The 20990-nt window shown below is 45.5% G+C and overlaps 1 protein-coding gene and 3 long non-coding RNA genes across 5 annotated transcripts; all 4 read left to right on the forward strand.

Moving 5' to 3' along the window:
- The first annotated feature begins 327 nt into the window (after positions 1 to 327).
- On the forward strand, positions 328 to 1067 carry LOC120700286. The gene is made up of 2 exons (XR_005685876.1): positions 328 to 428; positions 706 to 1067. It is a non-coding gene; the product is annotated as an uncharacterized LOC120700286 (long non-coding RNA).
- Positions 1068 to 7718: 6651 nt separating this feature from the next.
- On the forward strand, positions 7719 to 8299 carry LOC120700287. Its single transcript, XR_005685877.1, has 2 exons — positions 7719 to 7845; positions 7938 to 8299. It is a non-coding gene; the product is annotated as an uncharacterized LOC120700287 (long non-coding RNA).
- A 1485-nt stretch (positions 8300 to 9784) lies between these two features.
- LOC120700288 (carotenoid 9,10(9',10')-cleavage dioxygenase-like) lies at positions 9785 to 20989 on the forward strand. Of its 2 annotated transcripts, XM_039984518.1 has the most exons (14): positions 9785 to 10239; positions 10761 to 10831; positions 11088 to 11102; positions 11999 to 12110; positions 12423 to 12522; positions 12679 to 12741; positions 17820 to 17930; positions 18013 to 18197; positions 18360 to 18498; positions 19675 to 19792; positions 19866 to 19967; positions 20170 to 20421; positions 20533 to 20644; positions 20781 to 20989. In XM_039984518.1, the coding sequence occupies exons 1-14, from the start codon at positions 10018 to 10020 to the stop codon at positions 20805 to 20807; spliced, it is 1629 nt and encodes a 542-aa protein (XP_039840452.1). In that variant the 5' UTR covers positions 9785 to 10017; the 3' UTR covers positions 20808 to 20989. The 2 variants fall into 2 exon arrangements, with proteins under 2 accessions (XP_039840452.1, XP_039840453.1); XM_039984519.1 differs by lacking the exon at positions 12679 to 12741.
- LOC120700289 lies at positions 12748 to 17670 on the forward strand. Its single transcript, XR_005685878.1, has 2 exons — positions 12748 to 13570; positions 15096 to 17670. It is a non-coding gene; the product is annotated as an uncharacterized LOC120700289 (long non-coding RNA).
- Position 20990: the final 1 nt, after the last annotated feature.

Genomic DNA, 20990 nt, shown 5'->3' on the forward strand with positions numbered 1-20990 from the left:
CCGTGCGGCAGAGCGGGGCGGAGCTGCGTGGACGCGTTGAAGCGGCCGATCCGAGCAGTGAGATTGATGATGTGAGTGGAACGTTCTTTTTCTTTTTTACTTAAATTCCATTTTACTGTAAGATTAGTGATTGTATTTTTATTATGTTTTATGATGCAATGCCATGGGGGCACTGACGCCACTGTACTAGAAAAACTGTAAGATTGATGATTGCATTTTAATTAGGTTTTCTGATGCAATGCCATGGTGGAAACCATGAAATTTGCCCCCCTCCCCCCCCCCCCCCCCCCCAACAAAAAAAAAATTGTCATCTATATGCTTAAATCTGGTCATCTCAGCTTCCAGCTGCTACTGAAAATGATGTGAACAAAGGAAGTGGATAGCAGAATAAAAATGTGGATTTGCCAGCTAACTTAGCGAGCTTGAAAGTAAGTAGAGGTCTCAACATAGTTTTGCTTGAAGAACGGATAGCTTAGCTGCGTAGGAATTTGCTCACATGTGATAGGGTACTTTTGTTACTAATAAGTGATTCTTTAACCCATTTTACCTTCCTTTCCCGTTGAATGATGCTTCTGAAAATCATGAGGAAAGCAGAGGCGCTAAGGATGGCAAAGTAATTGCTTTTACATGGATGGCTAGAACAAAAGTAGCAACAAGCACTCTTCCTAATGTTCTGCTTGACCTTTTCCTTTGTGATGGCTGCAGGAAACCCCTGCTGAAGATGGTGCTGCTGACAAGGGCATCAAGGAGGGGCCCCAAGTGATGAACAGATTAAGGAATGTAAAGTGAAACGGAAGTGGAGCTGCTTCTCTCATGCTTCGTGATGGTTCGCTTGGTCGTGTAGCTTAGTGTAATGGAACACTGTTTAACCTACTGAGTCCCAAGTGTCCAATCACCTCTGGAATTACCGTTACTATTGTTTAACCAATAGCAATTAATCAGCTGGTATCGCCGTATCAGTAGCATTTGCGTCCCTGAATGTGTTTCATTTCATCTTTTGCGTTTGAGCTGGTTCTTGATGGCACTTTGCAATGTCGATAATTGATAGGCCATGGCTTATTTGCTCATGTACCCTTATTTGGAACCCGTGTTTTTTTACAAGTCTGCATTATTCAAGGCGTTAGCACGAGCACTTTACTAGTACTACTGCGGTAAGCCCTTATCAAGCAATTCCTGCAATTGTTTCTTTAACTCCGCCAGCTCATTGGGTGGCATCCGGTAAGGCCTCCTAGAAATCGGTGCCGTACCCGGTTGCAATTCAATGGTAAACTCCACGTCACGATCAGGCGGCATTCCAGGCAAATCATCCGGAAAGATGTCCGGATATTCACACACCACTGGTATATCTGTTAGCTTTTTACCCTTAACCTGATTCACCGTAGGTGTCAAAGACATATGATCTTTCAAAAGTAAAGTCATACACCCATGAATGGAAGATTTGTTGTGCACAGATTGTGAGGTCGTGTCCAGACTAACTCCCTGACCCTCCATCCAGTTCATACCCAATATAATATATATCCTTTGGGTTGGTAACATTATCATGGCCGTAGGGAAAATTTTTCCTTGCAACTGTAGGGGTACTTGCTTAACGAACTAATTGGTGATTAACTTTCCTCCAGGTGAATGAATATGGTATGGCTTGGGCAAGCTTTCAATTTTTAACCCCAGTCTAACAACACACCCCTCGCTAATAAAGGTATGAGACGCCCCTGAATCAAATAACACTGTAACAGGTTGTTCATTTACTGAGAACATACCCGCCATCACTGGAGCTCCCTCAGGAATACCCTCGAGGGTGGTGTAGTGCACTTGTCCTGGCTTGAAGTGAGCCACTTGCTGCTTCTGACCCTGCTGGCTCGACTGCTGGCTTTGCTTGGACGGCAGTGGGCAGTTCCGTGCAAAGTGACCAAGCTATCCACAGTTGTAGCACGGAAATAAATTGGGGCGCATCTCCGGCTGCTGCACCCACACCTTCTGCTCACTCTGCTGAGGAACAGGAGGCCTAACTGTCTCCTGTGGCTGAGTGTACTGAGGGGGCCTGTATCCCCACTACTGCGGTGGCTGGTGCTGAAAGGGGGCTCGCTGTGGGCCCGACTGCACCAGACGGAACCTCTGAGGGGCACTGCTAGAAGATCCCGCTGCCGAGCCTTTATCTTTTTCTCCGCCTTGTGAGCTAGATGGGCGTCCTCCTGAATGATAGCCCAGTTGACTAGCTCACTGAAACTGTCGAACTTGACCATTGCCAAGCGATCATGGAGCTTGCTACTGAGCCCCTGCCTGAAACAGGCCTGCTTCTTCTCATCGGTATCCACATGGTACCCGACATACTGTGATAGACTGTTGAAGGCCTGGGAATATTGTAGCACACTGTTATTGCCCTGCTTCAGGGCCAAGAACTCGGCAAGCTTCCTGCGAATGACCCCTGCAGGAATATGATGCGCTCTGAAGGCGTTCTTGAACTCCGCCCAGGTGAACCGAGTGCCCGCAGGGAACATGGCCACGTGATTGTCCCACCACGTGCGTGCAGGACCCTTGAGCTGCTGGGCTGCAAATCCTGCCTTGTCCCCATCCTGATACGGGTGCAGGGTGAACTTGGACTCTATGGTCCGGAGCCAACTATCCGCCTCCAATGGCTCGTCCGCTTTATGGAAGAGCGGTGGTTGAGTAGCCAGGAACTCTGGATATCCAGGAGCAGGCGGCTGGTGGTGATGTTCAGCCTGCGGTGCTCTGCCCTGCGCCACAAGCTCATGGAGGAGTGCCGTCTGCTCATCGCGCCCAGTGAGCATGGCCGCAATGGCCTGTGCCAGCTCAGGAGGGTTTGGTGGCTCTCCCATTCTGCATTCAACCATGACTGGGTTAGTTACATTTTTCTGATTACTTAAGAAAAATCTTGACTGCAACTAACACCCGAATCATGGAAGAAATCGCCGAAATTCGATTATTTGAACATAACTTAGTGGTCTCTGTCTGCGCTCAACCGGTCAGACCGATGCAACCGACCGGTCAGACTGGTCTGCATGGCTCTGCATGGGCTCGACGTCGATCAACCGGTCAGACCGGTGGTCAAGACCGGTCAGACCGGTCCGTAACAGAAACAAACTTCTAAGCCCTCACTGTGTACCAACCCTTAAACCAAAATATTAGCTGAAATTTGAAAACCATGATGACATGATGCATGATACAATGCATGAATTTTCTATACCAACTTTCAAATTCAACAAAAATCTAAATGTCATGATGCATGAGCGTCTTACGTAAATCTCTCAACCAAAACTGAAACCCTACTTACAACTCTACACTTAATATATATCTAGGGCTTACTTCGCATTACTTAACTAATTCTCGCCCTAAGTCAGAATTTCGTTTTTAGTTTGTAATATTCAAAAATTAATCGTGCTCGTACCATCCCCAGTGCGTTTCAGCTCTGATACCAGCTGTGACGGAACTGCCAAATTAAAACTCTAATTAAGTGTAATGGCCGTCATTTGAACACATCGGGCGCATTAGCTTAACGGCTTAATTTGGCGATCCTTTCTCAACCCACGGCCCGATCGAAACAACACCGGTAGTCCCACGCGAAGATGAGCGCAGATGGTACAAGCACGGCATAATACTTGAAAATATAAACTTCAAGAAGAAGAAACAACAAGTTTTATAAACCGAGTTCAAATACATAAATAGTTTACAAAACTTTACAATAGCTGTGACTGAAGTTCGAATATAAAAGATCCTACAACTACTTTAGCTTTCACCAGTTCTGATCCTATCCGACCGATCGGACCGGTCGGCACTTCCTACCGACGCCACCGGTCAGACCGGTCCTATGGGCCGGTCAGACCGGTCCGCACAAAATAGAGAGGCTGATCACTCAGCCCTCGAGTGTACAACCCGACAACGCCCTAACCGGAAGGGTCTCTCTCCTCGACCTGCCACCCCTCTGCATCCCGGCGGATGAACTTGACACAACAGGGGCAGAAGTCGACGTCCGGGTGTCCTGTAATAATAAATGTGGCAACAAACCCTGAGTATTCTAATACTCAGCAAGGCTTACCCGACCAGTGGGTATAACATAGCACACAGACCTAGACATGCACGGCATTTGGCTGGTGGTTATTTTGCAGAAATAGCATCTAGAGGTATATTCTTACTTTCAATGTTTTAGCCGCATTTCATCAAAAAAATTACTAATCATCTATGATTGGCGAAACTACAACAATCAAGGTAATCAAAACATTAATTGGATGTCATCAGCCCACATTTCATCACTTCTCATTCTACTCATTTTCCTTTCTACGATGTGACCAAGAGATCAAGGCTCTCATAACCGCGAGACACGGCGAATCGATCCGATTTAACCTTGCAAGGTGAACCTAACCAACACGGCACGCAAAGGCCCCGTCGGACCCCACGCACCAACCTTTCCCCTTCCCGCCTCGAACTACAGGAACCAGCCCAACGACATATGGTCAGCCGAGCTCAACGTGAGACCACCAAAAGTAAACATATTCATCCCCAATTCTCCGCGACTACTCGACTCGCCCCAGGAGTTGGGTGCGGGTTCCTGTACTTTCGAAGCAAAGCAGTACTCAGCTTACCGGTTTCGACTACCTCCTACTCCCGGCATGCGGCTAGTACAATTCAATCCCCGATCAGCACAGCCGACAACGGAACGGTCCTTAATCGACACAGATGGGGCTGCACCATCCCCCATCCGGTCTCCCATCCCATACCTTCCATCTTGAATATAATAATTCATATATTGTAATATAAAGACATCCTATGTCTCGCGAGTGACAGAATTATCACTCGACTTCTATCGAGCCCTATTAAGCATAGCAGTGCTAACGACTTATTCATACTATTATAAGGCACAGGAAAACCTAGGGATCATGCAACTAAGGTTTCAAATAATTCCTAAACCTAATGCACAATTATTAAAGACATATATAGGTGTCAAAATTTGAAATAGTAGGATGTGCACCGGGGCTTGCCTTGCGTCTGCTGCACCACACTGGGGTTAGCCGGGCCTTGGGCCGACTCCCCGCGAACCTCCTGCGGCGGGGCTTGCCCCTGTGGCTCCTGTGGCTCCGCAACCACCTCGTATACGACCTCCTCCGCCTCGGCTGCTACACGTATGCACATGCATATGACATGAGAAATGCATGCATGATTTTATAAAAATTACATGTAATCAATACCCAAATAAATTTCCAACTAATTGTATCCACAACTACCTATTTACCCCTGCTCAGCCCAGCTATACCGGTTAGACCGGTCCCCCCTTAACCTACCGTGATACCGGTCAGACCGGTCCCTCCGACCGGTCTCACCCAGACTAAAACCTAGGAACCTCGGCGCGGCGAAAATCGCCCACCAACTCCAAATACCTTCTAGGATCTCGTTCAAGGGTTCATGTGGATGCTTTGGACTAGAGGAAACCACATAAAACCTTCTAGAATAAGAGATCGATCCAACTTCTAAATTTACCTTGAATGGCTCCTTCCCCCACGAAGAACTCGCGAATCCCGCGTCACCCCATGGATGAGAACTTGGAGGAGATGATCCTTGAACGATTTGAAGCTCTCCCCGCCCTTGGAATCCAATGGAGAGGATGGATTTGGGAGTGAGGGTTTGAGGGAGGGGAAGCTCGGGAGAGGGAGGAACGGGGCGCTGAGGGGATGAGTGAGTCATTGGGAGAGAGAGGAGAGCGATATAAATGTTGTGGGGCCCAAAACCGCCAACTCGGGTTCGACCGGTCAGACCGGTCGCCCATACCGGTCAGACCGTTCCGGGCCAATCTGCCAGCAGAAGTTTTTGGTCTCGGTTTTGATCGTGCCAATTTACTCTAATGGTCGTGGTTAGTGTAAATTATGGTGATTAACACCTGGGTGTTACAGTCCTTCCCCCTAAAAGAAATCTCGTCCCGAGATTTAATGGAGTGCTAAATTGAAAAGATAGGAATTGGGGAGTACCTTGATAGGCTTGTAATAATTCCGGATATTTGGATTTGAGAAACTCTTCAGTCTCCCACGTGGCTTCTCGCTCGGAATGGTTACTCCACTGAACCTTATAGAAATTGCTGGTCTGATTCCGAGTGACCCTGGTCTTGTGATCAACAATTCTCACCGGGTGCTCTGGATAAATGAGATCGGGTTCCAACTGTAAATTCTCCGTATCTACAACCTCAGTCGGAACTCGAAGGCACTTCCTGAGCTGGGATACATGAAAGATATTGTGGACCGCCGACAAATGCGGGGGAAGCTCCACACGATATGCCACCGGCCCACAACGCTCAGTGATAGGAAAAGGCCCAACATAACGGGGTGCTAATTTGCCTCTCATTCCAAACCGCTGCACGCCCTTCATCGGAGACACCCGAAGGTAAACATGATCACCAACTTCAAAAATCAGAGGCCAGCGCCTCTTATCTGCATAGCTCTTTTGGCGGGCCTGGGCGGCCTTTAGATTTGCCTGTATAAGACGAACCTGGTCCTCAACCTCGCCAACCAATTCGGGCCCAAAGAAATTCCGCTCACCAGCTTCTGACCAATTTAGTGGAGTCCTGCACCTCCGCCCCTATAAGGCTTCAAAGGGTGCCATTTTGATACTCTCTTGATAGCTATTATTGTAGGAGAATTCAGCGAGCGGCAGACACTCATCCCATTTCTTACTATATGAAAGTACACAGGCCCGCAGCATATCTTCCAGAATTTGATTAACTCTCTCAGTTTGACCATCGGTCTGAGGATGATATGCTGAACTGCGGATCAATCGTGTACCCAAAGCGGCATGAAATTGTTCCCAGAACCGTGCAATAAACTGTGCACCCCGATCCGAACTAACGGTTTTAGGAATTCCATGGATACTCACAATATGATCCAGGTACAACTGAGCATATTGTCTCGCCGTATAAGAAGTCTTTACTGGAAGAAAATGTGCTACCTTCGTAAATCGATCGACTATTACCCAAATGGAATCATACCCTTTTGAGGAGTTGGGTAAGCCGACAATGAAATCTATACTGGCATCCTCCCATTTACCTGATGGAATACTCAAGGGTTGAAGCATACCGGCGGGCTTCAGATTGCTTGCCTTAACCCTTCTGCAGGTGTCACACTCGAACACATATTTAGCAATTTCTCGCTTCATCCTCGTCCACCAAAACCTCTGTTTCAAATTTTGGTACATTTTATTTGAAAAAACTCGATGCCCGGAATCGAACTTGCGCCGTCTGAGACTGTTCCCGTGCGGCAGAGCGGGGCGGAGCTGCGTGGACGCGTTGAAGCGGCCGATCCGAGCAGTGAGATTGATGATGTGAGTGGAACGTTCTTTTTCTTTTTTACTTAAATTCCATTTTACTGTAAGATTAGTGATTGTATTTTTATTATGTTTTATGATGCAATGCCATGGGGGCACTGACGCCACTGTACTAGAAAAACTGTAAGATTGATGATTGCATTTTAATTAGGTTTTCTGATGCAATGCCATGGTGGAAACCATGAAATTTGCCCCCCCCCCCCCCCCCAACAAAAAAAATTGTCATCTATATGCTTAAATCTGGTCATCTCAGCTTCCAGCTGCTACTGAAAATGATGTGAACAAAGGAAGTGGATAGCAGAATAAAAATGTGGATTCGCCAGCTAACTTAGCGAGCTTGAAAGTAAGTAGAGGTCTCAACATAGTTTTGCTTGAAGAACGGATAGCTTAGCTGCGTAGGAATTTGCTCACATGTGATAGGGTACTTTTGTTACTAATAAGTGATTCTTTAACCCATTTTACCTTCCTTTCCCGTTGAATGATGCTTCTGAAAATCATGAGGAAAGCAGAGGCGCTAAGGATGGCAAAGTAATTGCTTTTACATGGATGGCTAGAACAAAAGTAGCAACAAGCACTCTTCCTAATGTTCTGCTTGACCTTTTCCTTTGTGATGGCTGCAGGAAACCCCTGCTGAAGATGGTGCTGCTGACAAGGGCATCAAGGAGGGGCCCCAAGTGATGAACAGATTAAGGAATGTAAAGTGAAACGGAAGTGGAGCTGCTTCTCTCATGCTTCGTGATGGTTCGCTTGGTCGTGTAGCTTAGTGTAATGGAACACTGTTTAACCTACTGAGTCCCAAGTGTCCAATCACCTCTGGAATTACCGTTACTATTGTTTAACCAATAGCAATTAATCAGCTGGTATCGCCGTATCAGTAGCATTTGCGTCCCTGAATGTGTTTCATTTCATCTTTTGCGTTTGAGCTGGTTCTTGATGGCACTTTGCAATGTCGATAATTGATAGGCCATGGCTTATTTGCTCATGTACCCTTATTTGGAACCCGTGTTTTTTTTACAAGTCTGCATTATTCAAGGCGTTAGCACGAGCACTTTACTAGTACTACTAGTACGCGTATATGTATATGCCGTGTGGCTGCCACCGGCACAGTTACTCTCCATATACTATATCATCATCATCATTATATATATATATATATATATATATATATATATATATATATATATATTATACTTACAAAGTGCTACGTCGTCTTGCTTTTTCTCCCTTGCGAAACAGTGCAGGCGCGTCCGGATCATTTTTTCTGGACTGCAGTACTGCACACAGGCATTGCTTTTCTATACTCTTGGTGTAGCAGTAATTCTACGTCGGTACGTCCACAATCTGATCACAAAGTATTGAACCGAGCTATCAGATTACCGAATCATTTTCAGTAAAATTCTATCAGTAATCACGTGTGGTAGTTGTAATCTTTATTATCTTATTATTTGGCCAACAAACGGAGCATCCATGTTCGCTCTCAAAACCTAGAAATTTCCACATTAATCGGAGAAAAATAGAAAAATAAAAATTACCCACCACTGCCATTACGATAAAAAATTGTCTAAAATACCCCCTGTGCCTAATTACAAATCACCCACCAATACCATGATGAAAAATTAAATATAAAATATCATTTAGCTATGTATCAGTTACAAATATATACTATTGATAAAAACTAAAACTAACAACAAGAAATCAAAATAAAATGAAAATAAGAATAATTATCTGCATAATATTATTAAAGCTCAACAAATAAAATTGTTATTATAGGTATATCATAGTTGAATTGTTTTATTAATAAGACAACTTACGATAATGAACAGGATGATGTATGCTAAAATATAGTATAATCTTTAAGTAATGATACAACGACATGCAAATTTTCAATACTAGCCGCGCAAATGCGCGGGCTATACGTCTAGTTTTCTTTAGTTCTTATACACCCACAACAGACAAATTACTGAATAATCTAATCAGAAATTACTAAACTAAGCTACTGACTTACGTTAAGTAATAATGTGCTCGTGTATTGTCCTCGATCCCAACGAAGTATGAGCGTCATGCACATTAAATATCATATCACATCATCAGCAAATTTGTTATTTATACGAAGAGAAGAGATAAAATTTCAGTAGAATCATTGATACGGAGGAGAAGAGAGAAAATTTCCCGGGATGCGAGAATATTACGATACTCCGGGTACGGAAATTCCTAGCTTTGAAACTATGCGAGGATATCCCCACTGCGATGTGCCTAACCTACCACTCCCCGACTTAATCTTGCACGCGTAGCCAACTAGCGAGCTACTACTTTATTTGCGTCGAAAATTCGTGAGGATTTAGTATTATACTACTAATGAAGACGAGACGATATATATGCGGCGGCAGACAAAGCTGGGTCGGGTCGGGTGGTTGCCGTGGATCCCCGTCTCGGCTCGGGCACCTAATCAAAGGATCACCAGCGGCAGCAAGCCACGCGGCCACGCACGCCGCCACACCCGCATTGTATTCCTCGCGCCACCGCCACAAGACTCCAAGACGAGGACGAGAGGAGGTGCCGGCCGGCCCGCTCCCGGAATCTCCCACCACCAACTGCGCTGCGCACCCCTAGGAGTAGGTGTTTCCCTTTGTTGTCTCCCTCTCCTCCGCCATATTGGAGGGAGTCCAGCCACTCCCTAGTCAGCAACCGGCAGCCGCAACCATGGGGGCGGCGGAGGCGGAGCAGCCCAACGGCCTCGTCGTGGTGCCGGAGCCGCGCCCGATCAAGGGCCTGGCCTCCTGGGCGCTCGACCTGCTCGAGTCCGTCGCCGTGCGACTCGGCCACGACAAGGCCAAGCCGCTCCACTGGCTATCAGGCAACTTTGGCCCCGTCGTCGACGAGACTCCGCCGGCCCCTGACCTCCCCGTCCGCGGACACCTCCCGGTACTAACTATGCTTCCTCCTCCATTCCCCTTGCCCATTTCTTTTTTCCTTTTACATATAATAATGCTCCTCCCCAAACTAAAGCAACCATTTTTTTTAAAGCATAAAGCAACCAATTTCACCACGCACCTGTGGTACATACAGTAGGAACCACTGTGGCTATATGTCTCGTACTCGTACCCTCCCTCAAAAAAAAAATTCCTTTCCTGTCATGGATTCACATTCTGCGCCTCCTCGTATCAATAAACTGAAAGATTCTGCAGATTCTTTTTAGTTCACACTTGCCGGCTCTTAAAGTCAATCCAGAGTTGGTCTAAACTAATGATTCCCACCTTAACGCTTCTAATACTCAGAGAACGTGCAGATTCTGCTTTTTAGTGAGTATTTCCCTTCCATTTTGGATAGATTTCTCAGAATTAGACAGCCCGCAACTTTATTTAGGGAGTGTTCTTCATACCATGATGATTTGAATTACCCTTCTCTTCTTTGTTGCCACACTGTTCCTTTTTGTTCATCTACAGGAGTGCTTGAATGGAGAGTTTGTCAGGGTCGGGCCCAATCCCAAGTTTGTCCCAGTCGCAGGGTATCACTGGTATTGACTTTTCCTTCATGACAACGTCCCTTTTTCTTCAAGGCATTGTTGTGGTCACTGTTCCAGTTTCCTGTAAAACGATGGACTTCATTTTGCAGTTCCAAGGGCATTTAATTAATAGTATGGCTCAAGCATAAGATGCGTACAGATATAGTTCAGGAAAAAAAATCCATTCACAGATTTCATTCATGCATCTTCCTTGACACGCACATTAACTTGTAACTGACGGCTTCTTGTTCAATATTTTTTTATGCAGGTTTGACGGAGATGGGTATGTGACACATCCCGTTTGACTTAGAATACTACAGTTTCACAACTGTTCATTTGTTTTCTTTTTCATGCTGCCAGTTTCATATCCCATTTATCTATATATGATTCTTTTTAGCAAATAAACTTTAACTGAAATGATATGATAGGCACTTATTGACATTCTGCATTCAAGTTTAGTTTGAGTTTGTTTTCCAAAAGAATTTGGAACTTTTGCGAAAGCTTTTCTTTTTGCATGGCGGGGTTGAAATATTTTCTTGTATTGCAGCTCTTGTTCGCTTCATTTGAAAATTTTATGCACAACTAAGGTGTATCCTTCCTATGTTGCAAATTTTATCCTGTGCCTCTTGTTTGTTTATGTTTTAAGGCACATTCATAATTTGGCTGTTCGATTATCATTTTTAAGTCAACTGTTCTATTCAGGGTGAATCACTACTTGATGCTTCAAATGTTGCCGCATAAATTCTGCCGATATTTGGCTGACAAATTTTATGCTTCTGTATTACAGTGGAAGTTAATGTAAAGCTCAGCAAGTAAAATACCTCAGCTATCCAACACTCATAACATATCAACATTAGTACAATTATATTATCACAAAGTTGTCACCATGAACAGCTGCAGCTGGTGACTAAAAAAAATAATAATAAAGTTACTGCAAATGTCATATATAATTCTGGATGAACAGTTTAAAACATCCTTTATGTAATCTGATTGTTTTCATTCCTCATCAGAAAAGAAAACATGACGTAACAGAATGAGAAACATTTGAACAATCATATAAAAGAAAATATTAGGATGTAGTGAAGAAATACATGCAAATGCTCTACTGAAATACAAGCGGACACGCAAATAATTTATTAGGTGTGCTAACTGTGATACCATCTTTATTTTGTCTAATAGAATGATTCATGCCATGCGTATTAAGGATGGAAAAGCTACCTATGTATCAAGATATGTGAAGACGGCTCGCCTCAAGCAGGAAGAGTATTTTGGCGGAGCGAAGTTTATGAAGGTAAAATCTACTTGTTTGACTCAACCTGAAAATGTTATTACCAACTAGCCATTTATCACTGTAGCCCCTACTTATCTCCATCCACAAAGTATGTTCTATTAGCGAACTAGTGCGTGCATCTCAAAAAGGAAATGTTAGTATAACTTTTTTACATGATTCAATATGATTCTGAATATATACACCAAGCACAATGTCTTTAACAAGCTGGAACTGAAACTTGACAGGCCAAATCTTTGTCTTTTTAGTTTTGTCCATCTACCTCCAACAAAATCATTTGTGTGTGTGATTATCCTCTCTCTCAAAAATTTTCAGATTGGAGATCTAAAGGGATTCTTTGGATTGTTCATGGTTCAAATGCAACAACTTCGTAAAAAATTCAAAGTCTTGGATTTTACCTATGGATTTGGGACAGGTACCACATTAGATTATGCAGTGTCTTAACATTATCATCATATCATGTGTAATTAAGGGGCATTATTTTGGTCGATGTGATGTAAATCTGCATTGTTTTTCATGAACAATTGGTTGTATTGGCTACTTGCTTGTCTGAAACCTTTTTTTTGTGCAGCTAATACTGCACTTATATATCATCATGGTAAACTCATGGCCTTGTCAGAAGCAGATAAGCCCTGTAAGTTCTCAACCCATTATGGCATTCTTTTTTATGGACATGTACTTATGCCCTGTTGTGAAGGGCAACAGTACTGATCCTTGACAAATAGTCTGGCAGCTAACTTGTGGCACAAAGAAAATCGGTAAAATTTTCTCCCAGAATTTAGCAGTACTGTTATATTCTTGTCGCTAGCAACAAGGAACTTGTAAGAGAGTACAGAAATAGTAAGTAGGATTCACTATAAAATGTAATGATCCACTATGTAAGGTATGCAGGGGATATTCCGTTGATTCATTTATCCCATGTAGCTGTAGAGGGTACATGTAAAGGGCACAATAGGATTCCAATTTGGAAAAAGATACAAATATGGAGATAATGACAACCCTTTTCGTACCCAGTAGTCTTTATTGTCCCTCTACACCCACAAACTATCCTCTCATAATAGGATTTAGATCAGTAAGAACATTTATCACAGTAGATATTGTTACAAGATAGGAATGGAGGCTGAAATGTTGGATGTATTGGATAGCCCCAAATGGGGTATATATAGTACATGAGCACCCAGACCCTAGACAATAGGAAAAGACTAAACTAACATTGACTCATTTACTCTTATACCCTTAACACCCCCTCTCAAATGCAACGTGAATGCAATGACGTTGCATTTGGAGAGTTGATACTAAGCACTAGACTCAACAAAAAGAAAATGATACATCCAAAGTCCGAAATGAAAGATGTCGTCGAATCGTGCAAACTCTTGAACATGTCGATGTAGATGATCTCCTCCACAAGAGGGTATTGCCTTCACAACCGTACTTCAGCGAATACCTCAAGTCTTCACAAACCAGTTGTAGCGAAAATGGCCTCTCATGCCATATTTCAATATAATGTTTTGGCGATTGATGACACACACAACACTTGGACTAATATGATTGTTAAGATGAACATTCCCAGACTTTTAGGTTCAAGTGATGACAAAGAGAAGATAGGCGTAGCTAGGCCCGAAGGGCCGCCCCTCGCGGGTCTCAGGGCAGCGCCCTGAAAGCTCTTCAGTCCAAAGGACAAGAATCGAAGAGACTGTGAAGAAATTCAATACACCGGTTGAACCGATGTTAAGGAAAAGACACGCCGGTGTAATTGTCCAGAAGCTGGAAACTGAAGATACACTCACCGGATTAACCGACGTTGAAGAAAATGCATACGTCGGTGCATTGCCAAACGAAGACCGATGAAAATACATACACCGGTTGAACCGACGATGCATCGGTCAATTGCATCGGTTCAGTTGTCCAGAGAGGTGGTTTTTGGAGGAACATGAAGAAGTTACAATCACCGGTTAAACCGACGTTAATTTTACATACACCGGTTGATTGCATCGGTTAAACCGGCGATACACCGGTTAATTGCTAACGGCTAGTTTTTCAAGTAGCAGTTTACATACACCGGTTGAACCGATGATGGCTTTTGGGGTACGTCGGATTAACCGGCGTTAAGCACATTTCTGGCAGCTTTTCTCCAACGGCTATATTTGCTTGTGCTGCCTATATATACCCCCAAGGCCGGGTCATTTTTGAGGGCTGGAGTTCAAGGAAGTATACAAGAGCTAAAGATCATCTCCAACCACCATAGAGCTTCATTGTACATCATATAGGCTTAAACACACTTGTGAGAGTGCTTAGTGCTTGTTTAGGCTTAGTTCTTGAGAGAACTAGCTTGAGAGAAAGTCTTGCTGCGGCAAGCAACTTGTGTACTCGTCGTGTGACCCTCCGACTTGGTGTGGAGTGGCAACGACACTTTGTGCGGGGAAGGAGGCCCCTACTTGGTGTTAAAGCTCCAAGATAGTGAAGACGGTGCCGTGGTGACGCTTCGAGATAGACGGTGGCGGTGACCTCGTCTTTGTGACTTGACGTCACTTAGCTTTTGCTTGTCGGGAGCCTTGGAGGCGTGGCAAGACGGTGATCAAGCGAAGAGACTCGGCATCACACTTGTTCTTTGTGAGCAAGTGGCCGTGGACGTAGGGAGGGACTTTGGTGTCCTAACCGAACCACGTTAAATCGTGTGTCTTGGTGTCTTCACGGGAGTTTGCATATCCTCTCCCTTACCGCTTTACTTACCACATTACGTTTCCGCATTTACTCTTTCTTGCTTACCTTTACTTTTCTAGTTAGTTTGATTAGAATTGGCTATAGGTTGCAAGTCTTTTGGGGTAAGTAGAGGGTAGCATAGATAAACCTTAGTCATAACTAGCATGTGTAGGACGTGTTAGGTTTATCTTATGCAATTAGATTGAGCCCTAGGATAGAAAAGCGATTAGCGACCCTATTCACCCCCTCCCCCTCTAGGGTCGGACACCCCGGTGATCCTTACACCAGTACATCAACTCCTCAAACACGAGCCTTGCTTTGGAGTCTTGAACTTGACAATAACTTGAGATGTGTCAAACCAGCCAAACGGAGAGGAGAATGAGAGATCACTGCTGCAAGACGGCAAGCAGGAGGACATGTGATGACGACGACGAATAAACGGCCATTGATCCTGACGTGGAGCAAAACGGCTCCGAAAGAGACCAAGAGGGCAAATGTCGCACCACAATGATGATGTGATTAGCTAAATCGACGGGACTCAGCTAACCATAAAACAAAACTAAGAAATTGGCTGACTGACAATCATGAATTTTGTGGACACGCACGGCATTGACGAACCGGAGAAATATATGTGGACTTGGATTGATATAGCAGAACACGAGACAAATGAAAATGACTTGATATAGCAGATGCTAGCAGGCAGCAGCAATAGTAGCTATATGGCAGCAGCAGGACAAAATATGGAGATGGTCAAGCAGCAGTTAGCAATGACATGGTAGAAGATCACTGATTGCACAGATAACAAGCTACTTGAAGATGACGGCACAGCCCAAGCAAGAAATTGGAGCATATTGCAACCGCATAACCATGAGAGGCAGGCCAAGGAAACAAGAAGCTTGAACCAAGTTCAGCTAGGCGGCGCCTAGACGGCGACTAGGCGCGACTAACCGGTAGTCGAGGGGGTTCCGCCTCGCCTATGGGGGTAGGCGGACCCCTAGGCGGGCGGAGGTCGCCGGTGAGGTCGGACGGCGGGCGCGGGCGGCGTTGGACGGCGGGCGCGGGCGGCGTTGGACGGCGGGCGCGGGCGGCGGTGGGCTCGGACTGAGGGAGAGAGATGCGGGAGAGGAACTGGCGGCGGGGACGCGGGCGCACGGGTGCGGCGGCGGGGACGTGGGCGCAGGGATGCGGCGGCGCGGGATGCGGCACGGGCGCAGGGAGCGGAAGTGGTGGCGTGCGGGAGAGGATGCGGAAGAGAGATGCAATTCTGTGATGGCGGCGGAGGCTGGGATGGCGGGGGCGATGCAGGGGCGAGAGGCGGGGGCGAACGAGGGGAGGGGAGGCGTCGGGGAGAGGATAAGGTGGGAGGTGGGTTGTTGAATAGTTGGGCTGCTTTGATGGGCTTCCTTTTCGACTAAAGGCCCAATGGTCCCCAGTTTTTTTTTTAGAGGTACATATGATGTATATGGCAAGGTATATGTATGTATATGGCACCGCCTAGGAAAACACCTAGGAACGCCTAGGCGCGATTAATCCCGCCTAGGCGCTAGGCTATGGGTCGCCGCCTAGAAACCGCCTAGCGCCTAGCTGAACCATGAGCTTGAACCACTGCTACTGAAATTAGAGGCCACATGACAACAAAGCAGTGGCAAATGATAATGAGCCAGGAACAAGCACAAGTTGACATATAATCGCTTCCTCTGTTCTCCCCCAAATGAGGCTTGCGGCAGCATGAAACTGCAGTTGAGAATGTGTACTGGATGGAGAAGAAAGAGAGATGAGCAGAGGAAGAAATCACCACTAGGAAGATGCTTATGGCTCCAGCAGATTGAGGGCCGACAGCTGCTGCTCCATCCGTGCGTGGGAAGCCCCGCGAGAGGAACGGAGGGATGGCCAGGAGGACCAGCAAGCTGAGCAACGGGGACAGCTGGTGGACTGCTGGACTGACGGCCGGCCGCAGCTCGCACTCGGGCGGACGGAAGATGCAGAGCAGGGGAGCGGACGGATCCATGGTGGGGCCGGCGACGGGCAGGCGGGGGCTGCTGCGGCGAGCAGCAGAGCAGCTGCACCCCTCCCGCGACAGCAACTAGCGGACGGCCGCGTGGCGCACGCGTGGACAGGGCGCGGACGGCGCAAATGGCCGCGCGGGGAGGAACCGCGACAGGCGGCGACGAAGACGGCCGGCTGAGGAGGCGGAGGCGGCCAGATCCACGACGGGCAGGGCTTGCTGCTCCACTCCCGCGACCGGATCGACGACAGATCCGCGACGGGGACGGCGTGGACGGGAGCTGACGACGCTGGCGGGTGCCGCGCGACGGCGCGGATGGATTCGCCGCAACGGGCGGCGGACAGAGGACGGCGGCGACAGATCCATGACGGGCAGGGGCTGCTGCTCCCCTCCCGCGAGCGGATCGACGACGGGACGAACGGCGATGGAGATCTACGACGAAATCTTGCTGCTGCGGCGGCTACTACGACGCAGCTACTAAAAAAAAGAAATGGGTTTGGGGCTACTGGAGGAGAGGCCGCCCCCAGGAGCAAACGAAGCTCCCAGGGGCAGCGCAGCGGCGACGGAGGGTGGCGGACGGATTCAAGAAACCTGGAGCTGTGATACCATGTTACAAGATAGGAATGGAGGCTGAAATGTTGGATGTATTGGATAGCCCCAAATGGGGTATATATAGTACATGAGCACCCAAACCCTAGACAATAGGAAAAGACTAAACTACCCTTGACTCATTTACTCTTATACCCTTAACAGATATCACATAGTGTAAGACATAATAGTGTTGTGGGGGGATTGGTTTCATATACCATCTACATTAGGAATGACGAAAGCATGACAAATATAGCTATCCTTCCTTACTGTCCTGGCACATTCTGCTTGCATATGTGCAAAGGTCACTTTCGGATTCATGATAATTTTTACAGCTTATTGCAACTTGTTATCATCCACAGACCCCACACCCATTGCACTAACTATACTCATATGGAGCAATTGTTTCACATTTTCAGATGTAGTTAAGGTCCTTGAAGATGGAGACTTGCAGACTCTTGGTTTGTTGGATTATGACAAAAGGCTGAAACATTCTTTCACTGCCCATCCAAAAGTTGATCCATTTACAGGTAAACTCATTGACCTGATAATCTGATACTATTTCTTGTTTTCCCCTTTGTTTTCTGACAATTCGTGTGAACCTTCTTTCAGATGAAATGTTCACCTTTGGATACTCACATGAGCCTCCTTACTGTACATACCGTGTAATTACCAAAGATGGGTCTATGCTTGATCCTGTGCCAATAACAATACCAGAATCTGTAATGATGCATGACTTTGCCATCACAGAGAATTATTCTATTTTCATGGATCTCCCTTTATTGTTCCGACCAAAGGTGAATTATATTTCGGCACAAAAGTTCATGTTTACATTTTTCTGTGCCATCTATTTACATTCGACTGATGGATGCCATAGTCAATAATTACCTCACGATAGTTTGGAAAATATTCGAACACCTCTTCCTAGCTGGATCCTCATTCTGTATTCTTGTATACAGGAAATGGTGAAGAATGGTGAGTTTATTTACAAGTTTGATCCTACAAAGAAAGCTCGCTTTGGTATTCTCCCACGCTATGCCAAGGATGACAAACTCATAAGATGGTTTGAACTCCCCAATTGCTTCATATTCCACAATGGTAAACATCTGTAGCTCTCTGCTTGACCTCTTAATTTACAGTCTTTTAACACTCTGCTTGAACCCTTTTTTTCTTTATTTTAAGATTTTAGTAAATCGAGAACTCGTATTATTATGTTCAGAAACTACTCCCTTGTACTGTCTTGAAGTAGTTGCTTGGCACCTTGGGCAGAAATGAAATCGGAATTAACCTGTTCATGAGTATAAACTAGGGGCCAGTTTGGTAGAGCTCCACCTGATTCTGTTTCTCTGTGGGAGCTGATTCTCTGAGAGAAGTGATTCACTAGCTGAAAGGGCAACGTATGCTATGCAAACCACCTTCGTATGCAAACTATGGAAACTCCAATCTGGACCACCGGATCAAGATCCAAGGGGCATGAGGAGGGGGGTAATTTTAAAATTAACCGCCCGCCCTTGGATTAGGTAATCCCACTTTTGCAAATCCCTCCTCCCACTCCCCCTGCGCCCCCCCCCCCCCCCTTGGATCTTGATCCGGTGGTCCAGATTGGAGTTCCCATAGTTTGCATACGAAGGTGGTTTGCATAGCATACGTTGCCAGCTGAAAGTGATTCTCTAATACTCACTTTATGAAAAACAGATCCAGTCCGAGAAGTGAATCAGGAGAAGCTACTTTTTTCAGATCTCAGCTCTTTAGTTCATTTCAGTAAATCACTTCATAGAATTACTTTTCTCAGAAAAATTATTTAGCAGAGCTTCTCCTGGATTCAGCCTAGAAGCTGCTCTTGGAGCTCTGCCAAACAGGGCCTTAGTGTAACAAAGGGATCCCTGTAACAAAATGGATAATTTGTCGAAGCTAGCTTCATCTTGCTTGTTCTATCAATATATCCACTCATGTATTGACGGTGTGATTAATAGGACTGCATCTTTTCTCTTTTGCCACTTAAGTAGGCGAACCTTTGTTAGAAATACAGAAGTAAAAAACCACAAACTAATATGGGAGGAAGGAAAAAGGAACAGGCTTTTGAGGATGAAATCAGCAACTGCAAGCATCTATTTGAGACACAATGATGAACAATCAGCACGGAAACTATAGTTTAACAGAATGGAGAACGGAGCTAAAGCTAGATCCATTTCCTGTTACGCTGCTATGCTATGCGGTTCCATGCATTGCACTTTGTTAACTTGAGCTGATCTTTTGAAATATGTGCTGTCACAGCTAATGCTTGGGAAGAGGGTGATGAAGTTGTTCTCGTTACCTGCCGCCTTGAGAATCCTGATTTGGACAAGGTGAACGGGCATCAAAGTGAAAAGCTCGAGAACTTCGGGAATGAGCTGTATGTACCTGCAATCTGAAACTTGGTTTTGATTTGAAGTAATTTAGTGCTTGTCCTAATGTTAAATTTGTAGGTACGAGATGAGATTCAACATGAAAACTGGAGTTTCTTCACAGAAGCAACTGTCAGTTTCTGCTGTAGATTTTCCTCGTGTTAATGAGAGCTATACTGGCAGGTACTATATTGGGAATTTTCAGCATCAGTTAGCAATGATTCTTTTATGGGATTGGTAGAATGCATATTGTAAGCCGCATTACTTTTTTTTCCCCTTTTCCTCTGTGGTGGCTGTATTATAAACTGAAGGTCACCTAATAAACTCTAATTAGATGCTCTGTGAAACTCTCCAGCTTTCTAATTCGCCACTTTGTTGAAAACAGGAAGCAGCGTTATGTCTACTGCACTATACTGGATAGCATCGCGAAGGTGACTGGCATCATAAAATTCGATCTGCATGCTGAACCGGAGAGTGGTAAGAAGGAACTTGAAGTAGGAGGAAATATACAGGGCATATATGACCTGGGACCCGGTAGATTCGGTTCAGAGGCGATTTTTGTTCCCAAGCAGCCAGGTGTATCTGGAGGAGAAGACGATGGCTATTTGATATTCTTTGTGCACGATGAAAACACAGGGTACTCCATTCCTTGCAACTTCATCCTTCATTCATGAAAAACCTGCAACATATGTCTCTTGCTCCTAATCTCCCGATTCAGAAGTAAATGTATGTGTTTTCTTGGATGCAGGAAATCTGAAGTAAATGTTATAGACGCGAAGACAATGTCTGCTGATCCAGTTGCAGTGGTTGAGCTTCCTAACAGGGTTCCTTATGGATTCCATGCCTTCTTCGTAACCGAGGTAAGGATGGCGCCCTTGTTGACTTGCATTTGTGAAATGTGTTGTTTCTCTGGTGTTTTGAGTTGTAAGATTTGTTTGTGATCCCCCCCCCCCCCCTGACATCTGACCGAGCTGGCCTTGTGCTTCTTGGCAACAGGAACAACTGGCGCAACAAGCAGAGTAGCACCTGCAGATTCTGCACACGCCGGTAGTAGACACGGTGATACACAGCTTTATCGAGTCCTGTTATTGTGGCAGCTCATAATAGTAATAGTACGTACAGTATATCTATATGTATTCTTGCAAGATTACAATGCAAGGTGGTGGTATACATATAGTATATGCATACATATGCTACTAGTCTCAT

Source organism: Panicum virgatum, chromosome 3K (genome assembly GCF_016808335.1).
Source record: "Panicum virgatum strain AP13 chromosome 3K, P.virgatum_v5, whole genome shotgun sequence".
In the NCBI taxonomy this organism is placed as follows: Eukaryota; Viridiplantae; Streptophyta; class Magnoliopsida; order Poales; family Poaceae; genus Panicum; species Panicum virgatum.

Bases quoted from the DNA above. Each gene is read 5' to 3' on its own strand.
- LOC120700288 (XM_039984518.1), top strand. From the start codon at position 10,018: ATGGGGGCGGCGGAGGCGGAGCAGCCCAACGGCCTCGTCGTGGTGCCG. The intron at 19,793-19,865 runs GTATGTACCTGC...TTAAATTTGTAG, and splicing joins GAGAACTTCGGGAATGAGCT to GTACGAGATGAGATTCAACA. The intron at 19,968-20,169 runs GTACTATATTGG...TGTTGAAAACAG, and splicing joins AATGAGAGCTATACTGGCAG to GAAGCAGCGTTATGTCTACT.